General features: G+C 46.1%; 2 protein-coding genes across 7 annotated transcripts in view; both read right to left on the bottom strand.

Annotated features, from left to right (window-relative positions):
- The window catches only part of DCTN5 (dynactin subunit 5), a 66826-nt gene extending 50333 nt beyond the window's left edge, over window positions 1-16493 (bottom strand). Inside the window, exon 1 of the mRNA XM_079320366.1 lies at window positions 16487-16493. The gene's annotated coding sequence lies outside the window, so the exon portion shown is untranslated. The remainder of the gene's footprint in view (window positions 1-16486) is intronic.
- The window catches only part of TNRC6A (trinucleotide repeat containing adaptor 6A), a 40808-nt gene extending 24099 nt beyond the window's left edge, over window positions 1-16709 (bottom strand). For 3 of the 6 annotated variants that reach the window (XM_079320350.1, XM_079320351.1, XM_079320353.1), the window contains exons 1-5: window positions 16539-16709; window positions 15206-15253; window positions 12955-12990; window positions 7200-7290; window positions 5232-5253 (exon numbers count right to left, since the gene is read on the bottom strand). In XM_079320350.1, the coding sequence (XP_079176476.1) occupies window positions 5232-5253; window positions 7200-7290; window positions 12955-12990; window positions 15206-15253; window positions 16539-16543 (202 nt within the window). In that variant the 5' untranslated portion in view covers window positions 16544-16709. The remainder of the gene's footprint in view (window positions 1-5231; window positions 5254-7199; window positions 7291-12954; window positions 12991-15205; window positions 15254-16538) is intronic. The other 3 variants (XM_079320352.1, XM_079320354.1, XM_079320355.1) reach the window with 1 other exon arrangement.
- Window positions 16710-17101: the final 392 nt, after the last annotated feature.

Genomic DNA, 17101 nt, shown 5'->3' with positions numbered 1-17101 from the left:
ATTTGGTGCTTCTAAAATTTCTTGCATTATAAATAATGTAACTGAGAGTGACTAAGCCCTGAAAGGGGGGAGAGGTGCTATTTAAGCAAATTGCTGAGAATTTGTTGACAGTTTAATGCAGACGGACTTTGCACTTTTCTGTGGTCCAGGTACTGTAATGAGCTCTGAAATTAAAACACATTTGCTCCCCCTCCACAAGCTGTGTAACCAGTGCCCAAACCATAACTTTTGGTGCTGTTTCTGTGCCTCCTGCCCCAGCTGCTTCCATGGATGACCCTGTACAGCTCACAGTGACAGTGACACACAGAAACCCTTCCTGCAGCCACCAGAGCAGCCCTGGGGCCACGGACCAGGGAGGGACACACACACTCCTCCAGCCTCTGGCACACACTACCCCAGCTCTTGTTCTTTCCACTGCCACCTTCAGCAGAAAATACAAGCACACCTCACTTTGAAGAGACTTTAATACAACACCCAGCACTGCTCCTCGGGGGTGAAGTGAAATAATTTCCAACTGACATTCCCTGGACACCCAGCCAGAGCTGCCAGCAGCATGCCCAGGGCAGCCCTAACACTTTACTTTCCTAATTAAAGCACTTCAAGACAAAGTGTGTTAAAACAGACCCCAAGGGACCTGCAGGAACTCGAATCACTTTTGACTATCAAGGAGAACAACAAATAAACAAGGTACTCAATGCCCAGCCAGCCCTAAGGCACAGCACCAACAGCACTTCTCTAACAGCTAAGAAATATTACATTTCACATATATTCTAAGCATTTGTTTCTTTAGCAAATATGGCAATTCTATCTACTATGATATCAGCAAATTGTATAACACGTTTGCCAGGTCTCAGGGCTAGGCTATACAACATGCAGAGCCCACAATTACATGCTAATTTTCAACTAAAATTACCCAAAGTGCAACAGAATTCCCCTGCCTTTGCTTCCCTCAGAACCACAGCATAAGTTTCAAGCTATAAAATTCACCCTGTCCAACATTTTCTGCTCCACAACTTCTCAGGCTAAATAACATATTAATATTCCAATATGGCTACTGTGAATTCCAGCACCCTCAAATTGTTACCTTAATATTTTAACTTGCTCTAAACTAGTTGTTAATAAAAGTTTGTTCTACAGACCAGTATTTTGTTTTTAATTGTATTAAGGCAGAAAGACAGTATTAACAGACTTACAGTTTATCACAATTAATTGACTAGCAACAGCAAGTTTACAGAAACTAGCATTAAAAAGGACAGATTTTCATAAAGAACAAACCTGCTGCAAACCCTCAGAGCAGGGGATGGTGGAGTTACAGTTTACAGAGAGATTCCAAAGAAAGACGCTTCCAACTTGTGTTGCTTTCCCACTCTGCAGATTTCATTAGAAAATGGAGGAGAAGCATGGTGTCATTTTACTGCTCCAGGAGCTGCCTGCCAACTCCTCCTGGAGCAGGGGCCCAGGGAATCGCACTCCCCCTCCAACAAAAAAAATGGCAGCTGCTTGAGTAACTTTAATGCAGATGGAAAACAGTTTCTGCCTCGCACAAAACCGGCGCAGAGAGATCAAATCCTCTGCTGACCCACACAAAGAGCAGCGGCAGGCTGGCAGGGAAAGGCTCCCGGCTGCGGCAGCTGCCCCCCGGAACGCTGCTCTCCCCGCACGGCATGTCCCGGGGCCGCCGCGCTCAGCGCCGAGCTCAGCGACGCTGCCTCCCGAGCTGACACACCTAAGATGTAGCGCTAGAATTTTCGTGGTGGAAAAATGGCCGCAGCTGTGAGCTCGGAGAGCTGCTCTGGAAAATATCTGCGTGTGTTTGCCAAGGCTTTAACCCCTGCGGGTCCGCACGGAGGTGAGCGCGCCCTGCCCGCGGGACGGCGCGGCCCCCGCGCTCGGCCGGGCGCCCCAGGGCTGAGGAGGCAGCAGGAGAGCCCTTCCACTCTGGAAAAGAACAGCCAGGCCAGCGAAAACCCCGGCGAAACCAGCAGGGTTGGGGCACTCGGGCCGCTTCGCAGAGGAGAACAAGCGTAAGAAGTTTCCAAGGTGGGAAATATGAGTCAAAGATTTCAATTCCACACCCAGCTATTTTTAGAGCACTTTCCGTTCCAGTGGGCAATCCAGTTTACTCTGTTCTGCAATGGAAGTGGCACTTTCTGGGCTGCAGCCACAGCCGGGTGTGCTCCGGCTCCCTGAGCCCCCAAACTTTCAGAGGCAGCAGCAGCTCTGGGCACCTCCAATCCATTACTTCACATCCATACATCCCATTTTGTGCAAAGGATGAGCTCCCACCCTGGAGCACCAGGCACAGCCCAGCTCAGCCTTTCCTGCAGTGTGGGGCTCATCAGGCTCTACCCAGGGCCACTGGGCAGAGCTCTGGTCTGGAGGAAATTCAGGATAAATAGATTGACTTGTCTGTGTCTAACAGCACTGCCTCTAAAGGATGTATTTTGCCATGCTAGAAGAAACACCACAACTCATGATTCTACAGTGTTTTCAGCAAATAGGAGCTCATAAAACTATACTTATTTTTTCCTAGAATACCTGGTACAAGAGCACTGGGAAGGCACATGATGTGCCAGCTGCTGCACAAACAGATAAACTTTCCACTTAGTGATTAATAGAACTAATAGACTCGCCTCTAACTCACCCAACCTCCTCTTCCCTCCTTTAATAAAACCAGCTGGGTCAAACCAGGCAGGTCAGAATCCCTGAAATCCGCAGGAATGCCACACGTGCATTTTCAACTGCAGTACCATGGTATTAAAATGCTGCTGGCACCAGAAGCATTGTTGTTATCATCCTTTTCATTACTTTCATTCCCAGTTCTGAACAGGAAAACCCCCAGCTCCCTGAACTTCCTTGGAAGATTCTTGTCATTTTACATGAACACTGGGAGCTGCTTCAGCTGGTACAACAGCAATTTCTTCCTTAGCTAAAACAACAGTTTGGAGCTGTCCAATCTACACTTAAAACCAAGAAATACCCTCCCTTCCCACCCCCAGCACTTAACCAGCTTCTTTTCTGAAAGAGGCACATAATTCTGAATTATTTAGAGATCCTATACTCTTGTATTTTATCTTCAGCTCATGCACAGAATAAATTATTTAAGACATTAACGTGATGGAAACTTGGAAACTAATGAAACATTAATTTGCATCCTGAACACAAGGAGGCAAAACTGGTGAAACAAGGCAAGAGCCATGTGCAACATAAGCTTTGGATTTTGTTCCTATAGAAACTGTAGCAAAAAGTTGTGTATCTGCATCTCATGATGTCTTTTCTTCCACAGCACTGCCAGTTTATGTTTCTCTGACAACTCTCAATTCCTGCTGAACTTTATGAAACACCCTTTAAATAATAACATAATTAAGTTGGAACTTAACACTTCCATCAGTGAATGTTAAGCCTCAAAGCAGGAAAAAAAAAAAATTAAATTATTCTGTCCTTCAGAAGAAAGATATTTTCATTCCATGGGAAGACTCCCACCAGGTAGCCTCCCAAGCAGAATTGCTGCCCTCCTGGTTCATGCTATTTTTAGCCATTTGCTTGTGCAGCCCAGGCACACTGGTCAAATGGGCACTCCAAGTGCTCCTTATTATACAGCAAAGTATTCCATCATTTTCCATCATCACTGTCTTTTCAGACATGTTTTATCACGTCAGAATAAACTCAGACATTTTCATAATTCTTTAAATCTGGTCTATTATCCTAGAAGCCTTCTGGCAGGAGTGCACAGAAGAAAACCAACCCTAAGCCTGTATTCAAACACAATTACATGCACTGCTTGAAAAAGGGCATGCTAAAAAACAAATGAAGAATATTTATTAATTACAATAATCTTCCAGTGATTTTACTAATTATTCTGTCCTGTGCCCAAAGACAAGTTGGAAGTGCCAGTGGATTTCAGTGGCCACAGGGTGGGATCAGCCTGGTGCAGCTCAGGGGATGGTGGGACACACACAGCTTCCATTGCTGCCAGTGGCTCCAGGAATGCTGCAGACCCTGCTGCAGCTCACTCAGGGCTCTGCCAGCTCCCTCTGCCTCCAGAAATCCCTTTTTTTTACAAAACCAACCCATCAGCCTTCCCAGGCAGCAGCAGCAGAACTTCCCCCTCACAGCAGCAAGGCTGCCCTCGCTTCCTCCCCACAGCATCCTCACACACTAAAAATCCACTGGTTCTCCTCAGTCCAGGTATTTTTCTCATTTACACACTGCACTTAGAGATGCCACATTAACTGTCCCTCCTGAGAGCTGGGAACTGAGCATCAGAGCAGTGCCCGTGAGGACAACCTGCCTGCCCCACTGCCAGCACATCCCAGCTGGATGTTCCTGTCACACCCCTTGGGAACAGACACTTGTGCTCCCTTGCCTGGTCCCCAGCACACAGTGTCCTCTGCCAGTCCCCTGCCTCCTAACCCCAGCAGTCTTCAAAGCCTTTTTGATTTTTCCAGCAGGAATCACATCTCTGCTAAGCAGGGCTGCAAAGCTTCTGGAGTGTCTGCCACTGCTCCAGTAAGTGCTAAATTAAACCAGCTCCCAGAAAAGAGGGTTTCAGCAAGCACTCCACATGATCACTTCAGCAATCACTGTGCACTTCCCAACTAACAGGTGAGGAGCTACAATTCAAGAGAAAGTGAAAAGAATCTTTGTCCCCTTTTTAGAAGCTGGTTGGGATAGAGACCCATACAAACCCCACAAACACTCAGAAAACAGCAGCACTCCCACCTGCCATGAGTACTGAAATTACAGCTTTTGGCTACTGGCATCCTGATCATTTTGCAGCCTGAGCCCTCCATATGCAGGAGTTAAAACTGAACATATTAATTACTTGTCCATCACATGCTCCCAATCCCAGCTGCACTTAGAATATTTGGAAATTAAGTTTCAAACAGATCCATCCTATACACAGTTATTCTGAAGTGTTGATGGACTTTTCAATCAAAGCACCGAAGGGAAAGGAAAAAAGCAAGCAAGGAAAGAAACTTCAGGTATTATGTCTATGCTCTGTAAGTAAATAAGAACAGAAAAGAGAAAGATCAGCAACTCCAATCCCTGGATAAACCCTTTGCTGTTACTCTTCTAGACTTTTGTGGTCACTTTGAAAAAGTGCAGCTGAAATCTCAAGGGTCTCATCTGTCACTTTTGGGAGGAGAACTCAGGTGACACATTTGATTCAATATATTTTAAACCCCAGAAATAATACACAGAGTAGAACTAACTGTAAAGTAACTTACCTTTGATTTTTTGTTCAATGGCCTAGAACAAGAAAAAAGAAGTGTCAGTGATTTGTGCAGATAAGAGAGAAACCACATGTACACGTGCCACTTCATAAAGCAACATTAGCTTTTGACTTTCCTCTTTTTAAATGGTTTCAAGTTATTTAATTATCTACTTCAGAAGCCTCTCTCAAACCAACCCAGGCCTATTATTCCTTATGTTTAAAAAGCTGTTTAAATGTTATAGAAGACAAAATTAATTTGAAAGATAACTACATGAAACAGACCGAATTAAACTTGCAAATTAAGATGTTTAAAGTGAGTTAAAAACTGTGCCTGGAAGCAAAGACCTGCCACCACTTTTATTGCAGAACAGGGCAGGGAAGGGGGAGTGACCTGGAAATGGGAAAGAATAAGAGAGCAAACGCCAAAGCTTCAAGTCTTTCATTTGCAAGACTCAATGGGTTACACATGTGACATGGCCAAGATGAGACATCTATCTGAATAAAAGTTTATCGCAGGACAAAATGTGAGAGAAACATTTCTTGTATGGAAATGCACCTCAGTGGTGTGGTTTGAAGTGTACCCACAGAGAGTCTGCTCAGGAAGGGCCTCCCAAGAGCACCAGCTCCTCCTCTGAGCTCCAGGACTGCTGTCCTCTCAACCTCCCTGCTGCACATGGGGCCACTACACACCACCACAACTCCTCACTATGCTTTTTGTTCAACAAATATGGTCAAAACATCTACTTTGAAGCCTTGGGTGGTTCTGTGCCCCCAGGACCCCAGGGTTCTGTGTTCCAGCACCTGGCTGAGCCAAGTGTTCATGAATTCACAGTGCACAAAAAGGGCAGTGGATGCACCCAGAATGCTGCTCAGCACCAGGATGGGGCACACACGAACCTTCCACAGCCCCAGTGTCACCTCTGTGATTGCTGCTGTCCCTCCACTCCTCCCTTCAGCCCAGTTACTGAAACACCCAAAGCACCAACCCCACCACTGGTTTGTCCTTCTCAGCCCAGGTACCTGGTGCTTCTTGCTGTGCCTGTGCCTGTGCCTGCTCAGAGCCTCCTCTGCTGAGTTTGTGCTCTGCCCCCGCCCAGCTGTGACCTCACCAGCCTGGCACTCGGCCCATGGATGGGAGGACAACTCAGAACTTCTCAAAATTGTTTTTTGCTGTTTCTGATGACCTGCAGCACTTGAAGAGATGCTGGAGAGGGTGGCACAGTCACAGCTCCTGGCTGCTTTCTGGTGCCCAAGAGAACACAATGAACCTCTTTAGGCTGGGCTCAACCAGGCTCCATCAGGGTCTGGGCTCAGCTCAGGGCTTGGGAGGCTTTGCTGGCAAAACTGTGGCTGTAAAACAAACCAGTCTGTTCCTGGGCACACCCAGCATCAGTGGAATCACAGAGAACTGCTGAGCAGGTTCACTCTGCTCCTACCTAAATGGACATCTTTAAAAACTGCATTTACAGCTCCCCTCAAGCTCAGGGTCAATATTTAGAATCAATGGCCATGATGAGGATCTTGTCAGCAAACAGGGATTCTGAAGTATTTACAAGCGTGTCTGTGACGTTTCCATCCCTAAACATCTTTGTCAATATTTTCTTTTTAATTAAAATTTTTATTCCCTACAAGAAATCCTTTCATGGCATGTTTCCATACTGAAGAATAAGAATATATATTAAAATAAAGATGCAGCAGAAACCCACTGCCTTAAAATGGTACTTCCATTCTACCAGTAAACACACTAACACTGAGGTGCTTCAAACCTGAGACTGCCTCAATTGATGATCAGGAAAAGGGTCAGTCCAGAAGAAAATCTAACTTTGTAAGAAACTACACTGAGCCAGTTACAAATTTCAATATGCCAGTTACTTCTAAATAACTGACAATACATTTAAATTTAAAACATTAAATTAATAAGAAAACAGTTGTTTTTACTAGTGATGAAACAAGTCACCTCCAAGCTCAGTGCTCCACATACCTTTTTTTGAGCAGCTTCCTTCTTCTTTTTGTCTTCTTTTCTCTTTTTCCTTTCTTCCATCAACTGTTCTTCCTCTTCTTGCACTAAATCCCTGAACCACACAGTTTGTAATTAACTCTCCAAAATACAATCTGTACACACTTAGATTCATTTTAGAACAATTATTTCACAGTGACACAAAAGGAACTGGGGAATTTTGCTTCTAATTGGATCCTATTTCTACAGGGACCGTCACTGTCAGTGCAAACCACCAGTGACAGGACCTTCAAGTGCAGATGTGGTGTCAAGCTACATGTAAGGAGTTCTTTCTTCCAAAGCTTACAATGAAGACTTAAGAGTTGAATCTGATTCAAAAGCCAGCAAATTCAGATGTTATTTAATCTCTCCCTGAACTGGTGAGACTGAGCTGTGGCACATCCCAGCCAGGAGTGTTCCTGCACGCAGCCAAAGCCACACACACCCTGTGCATCTGCCCCAAACCACCCCTGCCAGGAAACAGCCCAGAGTGGGCAGGGGCAGCCACAGCTGGCACCAGCAGGGCCATCTCAGAGCTCCCCAAGCCAGAAACAAAACCGTAACTCATCAAAAGTGAAACCAAAACTTGGCATGTTAATTAACGACACTCGATACGCAGCATTTCTGCTCAAACCCAGGCTGAGCAGGAACAGCTTATCCTGCTTATAAACAGACTTACAAAGTGTTTTGGAGAAAAAGAACTGACAATGTCAATATGGGCCAGTGACTACATGGCTTGCATCTGCCTGGAAACACTGAGCTGGCTCCTTTTGAACCCCAAACCATCCATAAACCTCCAGTTTTAAATAAGATAGGTTGGTGTCTCTCAGAAGCAATGTAAATTGAATGTACTAAACCACAAGATAGTCTACTAGGTACTACAACTTTCATTACTTTTTTAGATATATGAACAACCAGTTAATTCTACTTTTAATTCAGCTCAAGTCCCTTTCAAAGTGAGTGCAGGCATCAGCCTCCACTGACCAAATTCTGGCTTTTAAGATTTTCTAATAACAGAAAGCAAGCATTAGTTACTTCTTTTAAGAAAGAATGCCTTATGACGTGCTAAGGTATGCAAAGTGATTACCCAAAAGTGTTATTTCTGAGACCCCCCCCCTGCGCTCAGGCAGAGGAATCACAACCCATCAAACACAAAGTGACTATTTTGCATTTTATCACAGCTTCATCAGCTGCCTGCAAGATCCACCCAGGACGGTTTCACTGCAAAAGCAATCTTGCATTTACAATTAGATCTCAAAAAATTATTTCATGGACAACTAAGAGGTCAGATACCTAACCAGAGAAACAATTCCAGCTGGCCAGTTTCATTGAGAGCATTCCCTCGTTCCTGTGCAAATCTGAGGCAATGATTAACCTGCAGTGACATCCGTGCACTACAAAGGTGACACTTCAGTCAGTTCTGCCCCTTGCTGTCACACCCTGAGCATTTGGAACCACAGTGATGTTGGTGATCCTGACCCTCAGTTTAGGTTAATTTGGGGCAGTCCAAATTTGAATAGGCAATTTGAACTGGAGAACAATACCAGGTCTGGAATCAGTATGGAGGAAACAGCCCCTAGAGATGCCAGCTCCTTCCACAGTACCCAGCTCATGCACAGCTCCTTGCATTCAGAGCAGAACCCTGTTTTGCTCCTTGGGAACTCAGTCCTGGCTTGGGCCTCACCTCTGCCTGCTGGGGCTACACCTGAGTTACAAAATCTGTAATAGCCTGAGCAGAGTTCTAGCAGCTAAGACAGCCACCAGCACTTGCTTTGTATAACAAATTTCAGTCTGTCACATGCCAAAACTGCATTAACTGAAAAATCATTCTGCTTTCAGAAGAAAGCTGTAGCACGTTGAAGAGCAAGCGGAATGCAAAGTAGTATTTTCACACGAACCAAAAAAAAAACCTCATCAATCCTGCTACAGTTAAATCAACACAATTACATTTCATTTTAGGAATACAGATGCTAACAACTAACATACCAATATCTCTGGAATATTCTACCTAAGCATCAGTGGGTTTTAGTCACACAGGAACAACAGAACTCCTGAATTCTGACACTGTGTTCATCCAATTTTTATCTTTTTAAGAAAAACAGATTTTAGGTTACAAAGCAGGCTGAGGAGACACAAAATCTCTCTACGATTAGGATCAGAACTCTAGGCGTTCCCTGGATAAAAACCATCCACCTATAGTTCATTACAAGTTTTCAAGAGTATTAATTACCACTATAACATCAAATATCAGAGCAAAACTAACCCAACTGGCACAACCAAGCAGCAGTAGCAAAACCCTTCCTGTCCCTGAAAATTTAACCCTTCAAGTAAGACAGGCCTGATCACCATCCTCATAAACACACTTAAACCTGACACAAAAATTCACATTTGCCTCTTAAGTCATCAGAGTCTCAAGCAGAACACCTGAATTTCCATTTCTGACAGCTGGAAGCACGAGTCTCCTTTATTCTTCCCAACACACAAAACCACAGCTCTCACCAGACAGCAAATGATGGGATTGATGCCTCTGATTCCAACCTCCAGAGCAAACAAGCTCCATTCCTGCTGCTGCTTGAGGAACAGGAGTGGAAGGTGGCATTTCCCATTTATTACCTGGGACTGAGAGCACCAGCAGCAGCTCCAGGCTCCTTTACAGCACAGCAACCACGGCAGCAATCCGGCCTCGTGGTAACAGCACAGAGCCAGAAAATGAACAAGCTCCTGTGCTGGCCTTTCCCCTACACCTGGGAGACCTAATCCATGGAGCTTGTGTGGCCAGAGTGTTTGCAGCAGCACACAGCCTGTCAGCTGCCTGGGAAAAGCAGGGAGCGAGCATTCCGATTGATAACGTGAATAATAAACAGGTCTCTGTGATTTCCCCTATCACACATCCAACTTTCCCCAAAACACAGCACAGGCAATGTCCTTCTCCTGTGAAACAGGATTAGCTTGCTCAAGGTTAAATGGCCTTAGCAGAAATGCAAACTGTATTTTTCAATTTAGATCAAGTGAAAATAAAACACCCCGGCAATAGGAAATCTACATTGGAGACAGAACAAAGGCCCCTGGTTTCAACAGCTTAACTTGAAAGGTGCTTTATTTTCAAGTGAGGCAAAATGAAAATGGATCTTGATCTCAGGAGAGACTGCACATTTGATGGCTCTGAAGACGGGCAAGGAGAAGCTGCTGTTATCTGCATAAATTTAAGCAGACCGAGGGTCAGATAAATATTTACCATTATTTATTTAACAGTAAATTTTGTTCCAATTCTTCGTATACAGGGGGGAAAAAAACCCCAACAAACTACTAAAATGCTTTCCTCAATTAAGCTATTTAAAAAAACAAAACAAACAAAACCAACTTTTTAGTCTTCTAAGACAGGTTATCAAGACAGTACAAGGTATTTTGTTTTTTGTATGGCTTGATTTGTTATTTGGCTTCTGAAGTGGAAAAAGCTGTCATGCTCAAACTGCAAACATTTCAGATAATATTTGTATCAAAACATGCTTCACTTATTACTGTACTTCTTGAAAAAAAGATACTATTAATCTTTAATTTCTAAAGCTCCAGCTTAGCATTGTAAAAATACCTGGGCTGAAATAGACATACATAGCATTTATTCTTATGCTGCAGAAGAGCAAAATCAAGTTCACTAATATTTCCCCTGGCAGACAGGCTGAGGATGCAGTAATTAGGATTTGTGTAGCTTTGCTATCTCTGCTGTTACAATATATCAAAAGGCAACAAGTTTTGCCACAATAAAATCAAAATTCTATCACCACACCAAGGAAATGATGGTTACAAGAAGTGTGAGTCCCCATGGCTGGAGGGATGAACAGAGGTATGGAGCAAACACACAATTAAGAATTAGAAGTGATTATACACAGCAGCTTCTGAAACCAATATAAAATTTCCAGTGATGAACATATTAATTTTTTTTAAATTAATAAATAAATCAATCCTTTCTACCATTTGCTCTTCTTCTAGTTATAAATTAACTTGCAGTGCTACAGGTGGAACACTGCCAGGTAGCTACAGGTAAGTATCAGGGATTGAAAGATCTTTAACAATTCTGCAAAGACAGCACCACGTGTTCAACCTACAGCTGATCTTCCACACAGACTTTCAAATGTTGCTGAGACTGATAAATCTTCTGTATTCTGACCTACAAGTTCCCTCATCTTTCAATTTTTTGAAATTACACAATTACATAAAATTGTCAATGAAAGTGATTTCTCAGACTCTGTAAAAAACAACTAGCTTTCCTACTCCCCAGCATTCTACAAAAATCAATTATAAAAATGTATATTTTGATTAAAATGAGATCCTACAATTCCTTTATCAATCCCATCCACAAATCAGCACGCTACACCAAAGGAGCACTTGAAGCTTATGGAACAGACACCAGTACTTTGAAGTTAAGTTAACAAAATAATCCCAACAAACGCTGCCAGTGCTTCAGATGGAAATGCTCTGGCACCTGAACCCACCCAGCGTGTTCCTGGGAGCACTGAGAGCCTCAGGCAGTGAGAACAAAACAAACCCACTCATTTCCAGACGTGTGTGTGTGTGTGTGTTCTTTCCAGCTATTAACAGAGGAGAGGTGCTGCCAAGCTAAAAACTGGAAAAAAAAATACTTAATGAATAATAAATTAGTAAATGCGTATCAGCTACTTTCTCTTTTGTTTTTAAATATCTCAGTCTTTAAATTACCACCCTAAAAGTGAAGTGACTGAATTCTACCTACCGTGTCTGCCACTACCAATTACCTGGATTCCACTCAGCTTTCCCATTTCCCTAACACAGAAGCTGGCTCATCACAACGATGCTCCCAAATACAAGGACAAAAAATGGGCCACAATTCTGGAATATTTGTATTAGTTTTGCCCTCGAGTTTCATCCAAGATGTTTGTTGCTACATAAGCAGACAAAAGACAGATCTCTTTCCCAAGAAGTTTATCATCCAACTACACAAGGCTCCAGCAGCAGCCATAAACAATCCCTATCTTCCTGTAACAAATGAGGAACCAAGGAAAGCAGATTAAACTGCTCCTCCATAATCAACTGCTCGAGCCCAGCATTGACTGTGCCCTGCTCCAGGCTGCTGCAGTCACTGCTGCACAGGGGCTGCTGCCAGACCCAAACACCAAAGGGACCTCGTGGGGACCACCTGGCAATCCCCCACAGCCTCAAAAGGGGTCTGTGGAGGAGAAAGGGATGTGTCATTTTACCCAAGTATCTGTAAAGGTCTTGAAAGCATGTACAGAATGTTTAGTCTGCAATAAACTCTTCCTGTTTCACAGCAGGTATCTCTCCGTAAGAAGTTTATCAGGAAAAAGACCCACCCCCAGAAACCCAACAGAAAATCAAATGCTTACACATCAACAGAAACAACTATATTTCTCACTGGTTTTATATGTCTATCACTGGGCCAGCTCTATGTTTTCCCTGCAGCAGATAAGAAAAGATCAGAGAAATATGGTGGTTATTATTATGGTGGTTATCATTACATGAGAGTGTAAAAATCAATTGTACAGTAGTAACTTTACAGAATATATGGATGAAATCTAGAGGTGAGAAGTTTGCTCTCCCAAAACATGGCCAGTCTGCAACCAAGGTGGGCAGAATTACAGGTGAATGGAAGCAATGGAGACTCTTCCCTAAGGTTTGCATGCTTGTGAAGCAAATGTCAAACCCCTGGGGTTGGGAAAATGATTGTCAACATGTTTCAGATATTTACCTTCTCTCAGTTCCACATAAATGAGGCAGGAAAGCCCTGTTTACCAAACAGAATTGAAAAGTTATTGCTTAAATCAGAAGAACTAAATGGTGATTTTTAGCAGCCCTGATTTTAACCAAATTTAACTCTTAGATTTCCCCAGTTAACAGCAGACAGCTCTTGCTGTGGCTGATCAGATGACATTTAATTTGCAACATGATGCCACAACAGAGTGTGCAATGGATTTATCTGAATCACTCTTGCAAGTCATGCACTAAGCTTATTTTTGAGACCAGGAATATTTGCACAGCATCAGGCATGTGTGAATTTTAGAGAGAACACAGACCAAATGAGGATTCTTTTCCAAAAGGCCAGACAAGCCAAATGCTAATCCTGAGTGTAAAACAGGAATCACTCCAACTGGATAAGCAAGCTGCACTGAAAGCTGTAATACTTATCCTATCACAAACCCACAGTCTAGGCCAATATTCCCAGTAAGATTACAAAGTGTATTTGCTACCCATTAATTTACAAGCATAAACTCCAGAAGTGACTTCAGAACACACACAAAGCAAAGCCAACGTCCCGTGGAGTTCACAGTCTACATTCACACTGTGAAATCTGAGATTAACATAAACTCTAGCACAGGTCTATGTACCTTCCCAGGAAAGGATATTTGCTCTTTTACAGTTCGACTAGGTCACTGCAAATTTAATAAGACTGTAAATAATGGCACTGGAGGAAGAACGAGGGCTATCTGCTGAGCTCTACCCCAGTAGAACAATTAATCAGGTCTATCCAGCGCAGGCATGCCACGCTTTATCAGCTGTGTGCTCACACAAGTAGAGCTCCCTGGCTAAACATAAACCAGCTGGGGCATTCATGTGAACTTCAAACCAGTTCTGAAGCTTTGAAATGAATAAAACATACTGCTCTGTGTCAGAGAGACTTGGGGACCCATTCCATTACAGAATTTACTCTCCAAGCACTCACTCAATTTCGGAAGTTCTGTAGTTTTCTTTCACTTCCTCTCACTCTCGGCACTGCCTGCCAGCATGACAAGATCTCTGCTAAGGTCATAAAAATGTGAAGATCTCCTGACTTACTATGACTGGCAAGTACTGCTCTGAACTTAGCACTCTGTCACTCTGAATAACACAGTTCTGAAATCACTTCTGGTATGGCGAATGCAGCGAGTCCCTGAATGCTGATGGGTTAACAGCAAAGTGCCAAAGGTATCTTAAAGGTTCTCAATTATTCCCTGTATTTCAACAACAATGTGGGAAAAATCATTCATGCTTAAGTGTATTACCAAAAAAAAAAAAAAAAAAAAAAAAAAGGAAGACACGCACTGAGAGCAGGGGGAAGCAAAGCAGTTTTCACAGTACAGTCATAGCTCAGCCTGGAAGTTGGAGACTGCTTGGGCACAGGAAAGAAGGAAAAAAGCAGGGTACCAAACCTGAGATTCTATCAGCTATACTCAGGGTTTGGGCACATCTCAAATGGCCCCAGTGGAAATCTCTTTAACAGATCACTAGCAAAAGGCCTCTAAAGGTCTAACTGAAAAAGAACCCAAAAAGGAAGCGGGACAGAAGTTGAAAACAATGAACGTAACCAACAGAGCAGATACTTGTGAAAAAGTCATCTGACCAAAACCAAACTGTGCAGAAGAAACAATTAAACACAATTAAACACAAAAGTGATACACATTATGGCACAGAATTCTTAGTTCAAGGTGACTCTGAAGTCCTGAGTTAAGGAGTTAACTCTGGAGCCCATTCTGTTAAATTCTCATTTTGAAAACTACACATAAACAGGAAATTCACCAGCTAACTCTTCATGGCAAAAGAGGCAGAGCTACTAGTTAGATGGTAACACAGAGTTTATTGAGCTCTTGCCTCCAAACAATGTTTGGCTGAAGTGCATAAAAAACTCCCAAACCCGTCATTCATTTTTCAGTTTTTGTTAAGTTCTACAACTTAGTGCAGAAAAGTTATTTTTCTCTTCAAAATCCTCCCCTATTAAAGAAACCGTATTAAACATCTGAAGTTCTTACACAAAAAAAAACCAGCTAAAAAGATGTTTAGTCTACAGAATTAACTGAACTTGCAGACATTTCTCCATGCAGTAGTGACTGTTTTCAAATTCAGAGGTTTTTTTTATCCTTACAATTAACAAGAGATTAAAGCTCCCGATAAAGCCCACAACTATTCCTAGCCCTAGGCCACCTTTCCACCTAAACTGTGGGAGGGAATTTAAATGAGTCTCTTACCTGCTTAGTTTTCTTTCGACTTCTTTGGTAGCTTTAGCTTCCAATTCTCTGGAACAGAAAGTGGTATTGGTTTCCATGTCAACAGCAATGCAGCACGAAAATAAAACCAGTGCGGGTCAGGATGCACAGGGAGCTGCAGGTGGGGTTGGTCAGGAGCAAAGGGTGAGGGCAGGGATTGCCCAGGGAACTGGGATTGCCCAGGGAACCGGGATCGCCCGGGGAACCGGGATCGCCCGGGATCACTCGGGGAACCGGGATCACCCAGGGAACCGGGATCACCCGGGGACCGGGATCACCCAGAGGGACTCGGGATCACCCAGAGGGACTCGGGATCACCCAGAGGACTGGGATCGCCCAGGAACCGGGATCGCCCAGGGACCCAGCATCGCCCTGGGAACCAGCATCGCCCTGGGAACCGGGATCGCCCAGAGGGACTCGGGATCACCCAGAGGGACTCGGGATCGCCCAGAGGGACTTGGGATCACCCAGGGACCGGGATCGTCCAGGGAATCAGCATCGTCCAGGGAATCAGCATCGCCCAGGGAACCGGGATCACCCAGGGACCCGGCAGCAGGGGTCCCCAGGGACAGCAAGGGGAGCGGGCAGGACCTGCACCTGCCACCCCCTGTGTCCCAACAACAGCTCTGTGTGCCCCAGCAGCATTCCTGTACCCCACAGCTGCCACCCTGTGTGCCCCAACAGCACCTGTATCCCAGCAGCATCCCTGTTATCCCAGCAGCATCCCTGCACTCCAGCACCGTCCCTGCACCCCAGAACCACCCTTGTACCCCAGCAGCATCCCTGTTAACCCAGCAGCATCCCTGTACCCCGGTACTATTCCTGCATCCCTAGCGCCACCCCTGCACCCCACAGCTGCCACCCCGCGTGTCCCATCCGCATCCCAGCCCCGTCCCTGTGCGCTGCCTGCGCCCCACACCCATCCCCGCGTGCCCTCTTTGCACTTCAGCGCCTCAAGGACTTTAAGGGAAACAATTCTGCTGCATCACTTCAGCCCGCGAGCGCGGTTCGAGCGCAGCCCCGGGACGCTCCGTGCCGCACCGCCGGCCCTGGGCGCTGCCGGCCCCGCAGGAGCGAACTCCGAGCTGGGGAGGGCCCGGCCCGGCCCGGCCCGGCCCGGCCGGGAGGAACGGGACACGTCGCTCCGGGCGGGGGCTGCAGCCCCTCGGGCGGCCCCTCCGGCGGCGCCGCTGCCGCGGGGAGCCCGATCGCACTCGCTGCGGCTCCGGGGGCTCCTCCGCCGCCCGGCCCTTCCCTTCCCTTCCCCGCCCGGCCCGGCCCGGCCCGGCCCGGCACCGCCCGCCCGCCCCGCTACCTCATGTATGTAAAGTGCTCGGAGTCCGTCCCGGAGGCTGCGGCGCGGGCCCGGCGCGGCCGGCGGCTCTAGGCGGGCTGAGCCCGGCGCTGCGGAGCGGGAGGGCCCGGCAGCTGCAGCCGCAGCTCCGCCGCCATTTCCTGCCGCCGCCGCCCGCCCGCCCCGCGCGCAGGAAGCGAACCCGCCCCGGCCGCGCTTCCGGGGCGCCGTACGGGGGGAGCGGGAGCGGGGCCGGGACCGGGACGGGGGGCCCGACACGGGGGAACGGGGCCGGGACAGGAATCCCGACACGGGGGGAGCGGGGTCGGGACAGGGACAGGGAGCCCGACACGGGGGAGCGGGGCCGGGACAGGGACCCCGACACGGGGGGAGCGGGGCCGGGACAGGGACCCTGACACGGGGGGAGCGGGGCCGGGAGCGGGAGCAGGACCCCGGCCCGGGCCGCTCCTGCGGGGCTGGGAGCACGGGAACCTGGATCCCGCCTGGATCACAGAGTCACAGAATGATCGCTTCGCCTGCGGCTGTGTCAGGGGGTTTGGGTTGGATCTCAGGGAAAGGTTGTT

This window comes from Erithacus rubecula (genome assembly GCF_903797595.1).
Source record: "Erithacus rubecula genome assembly, chromosome: 17".
Lineage (NCBI taxonomy): Eukaryota > Metazoa > Chordata > Aves > Passeriformes > Muscicapidae > Erithacus > Erithacus rubecula.
This window is presented reverse-complemented; position numbering and strand designations above follow the sequence as displayed.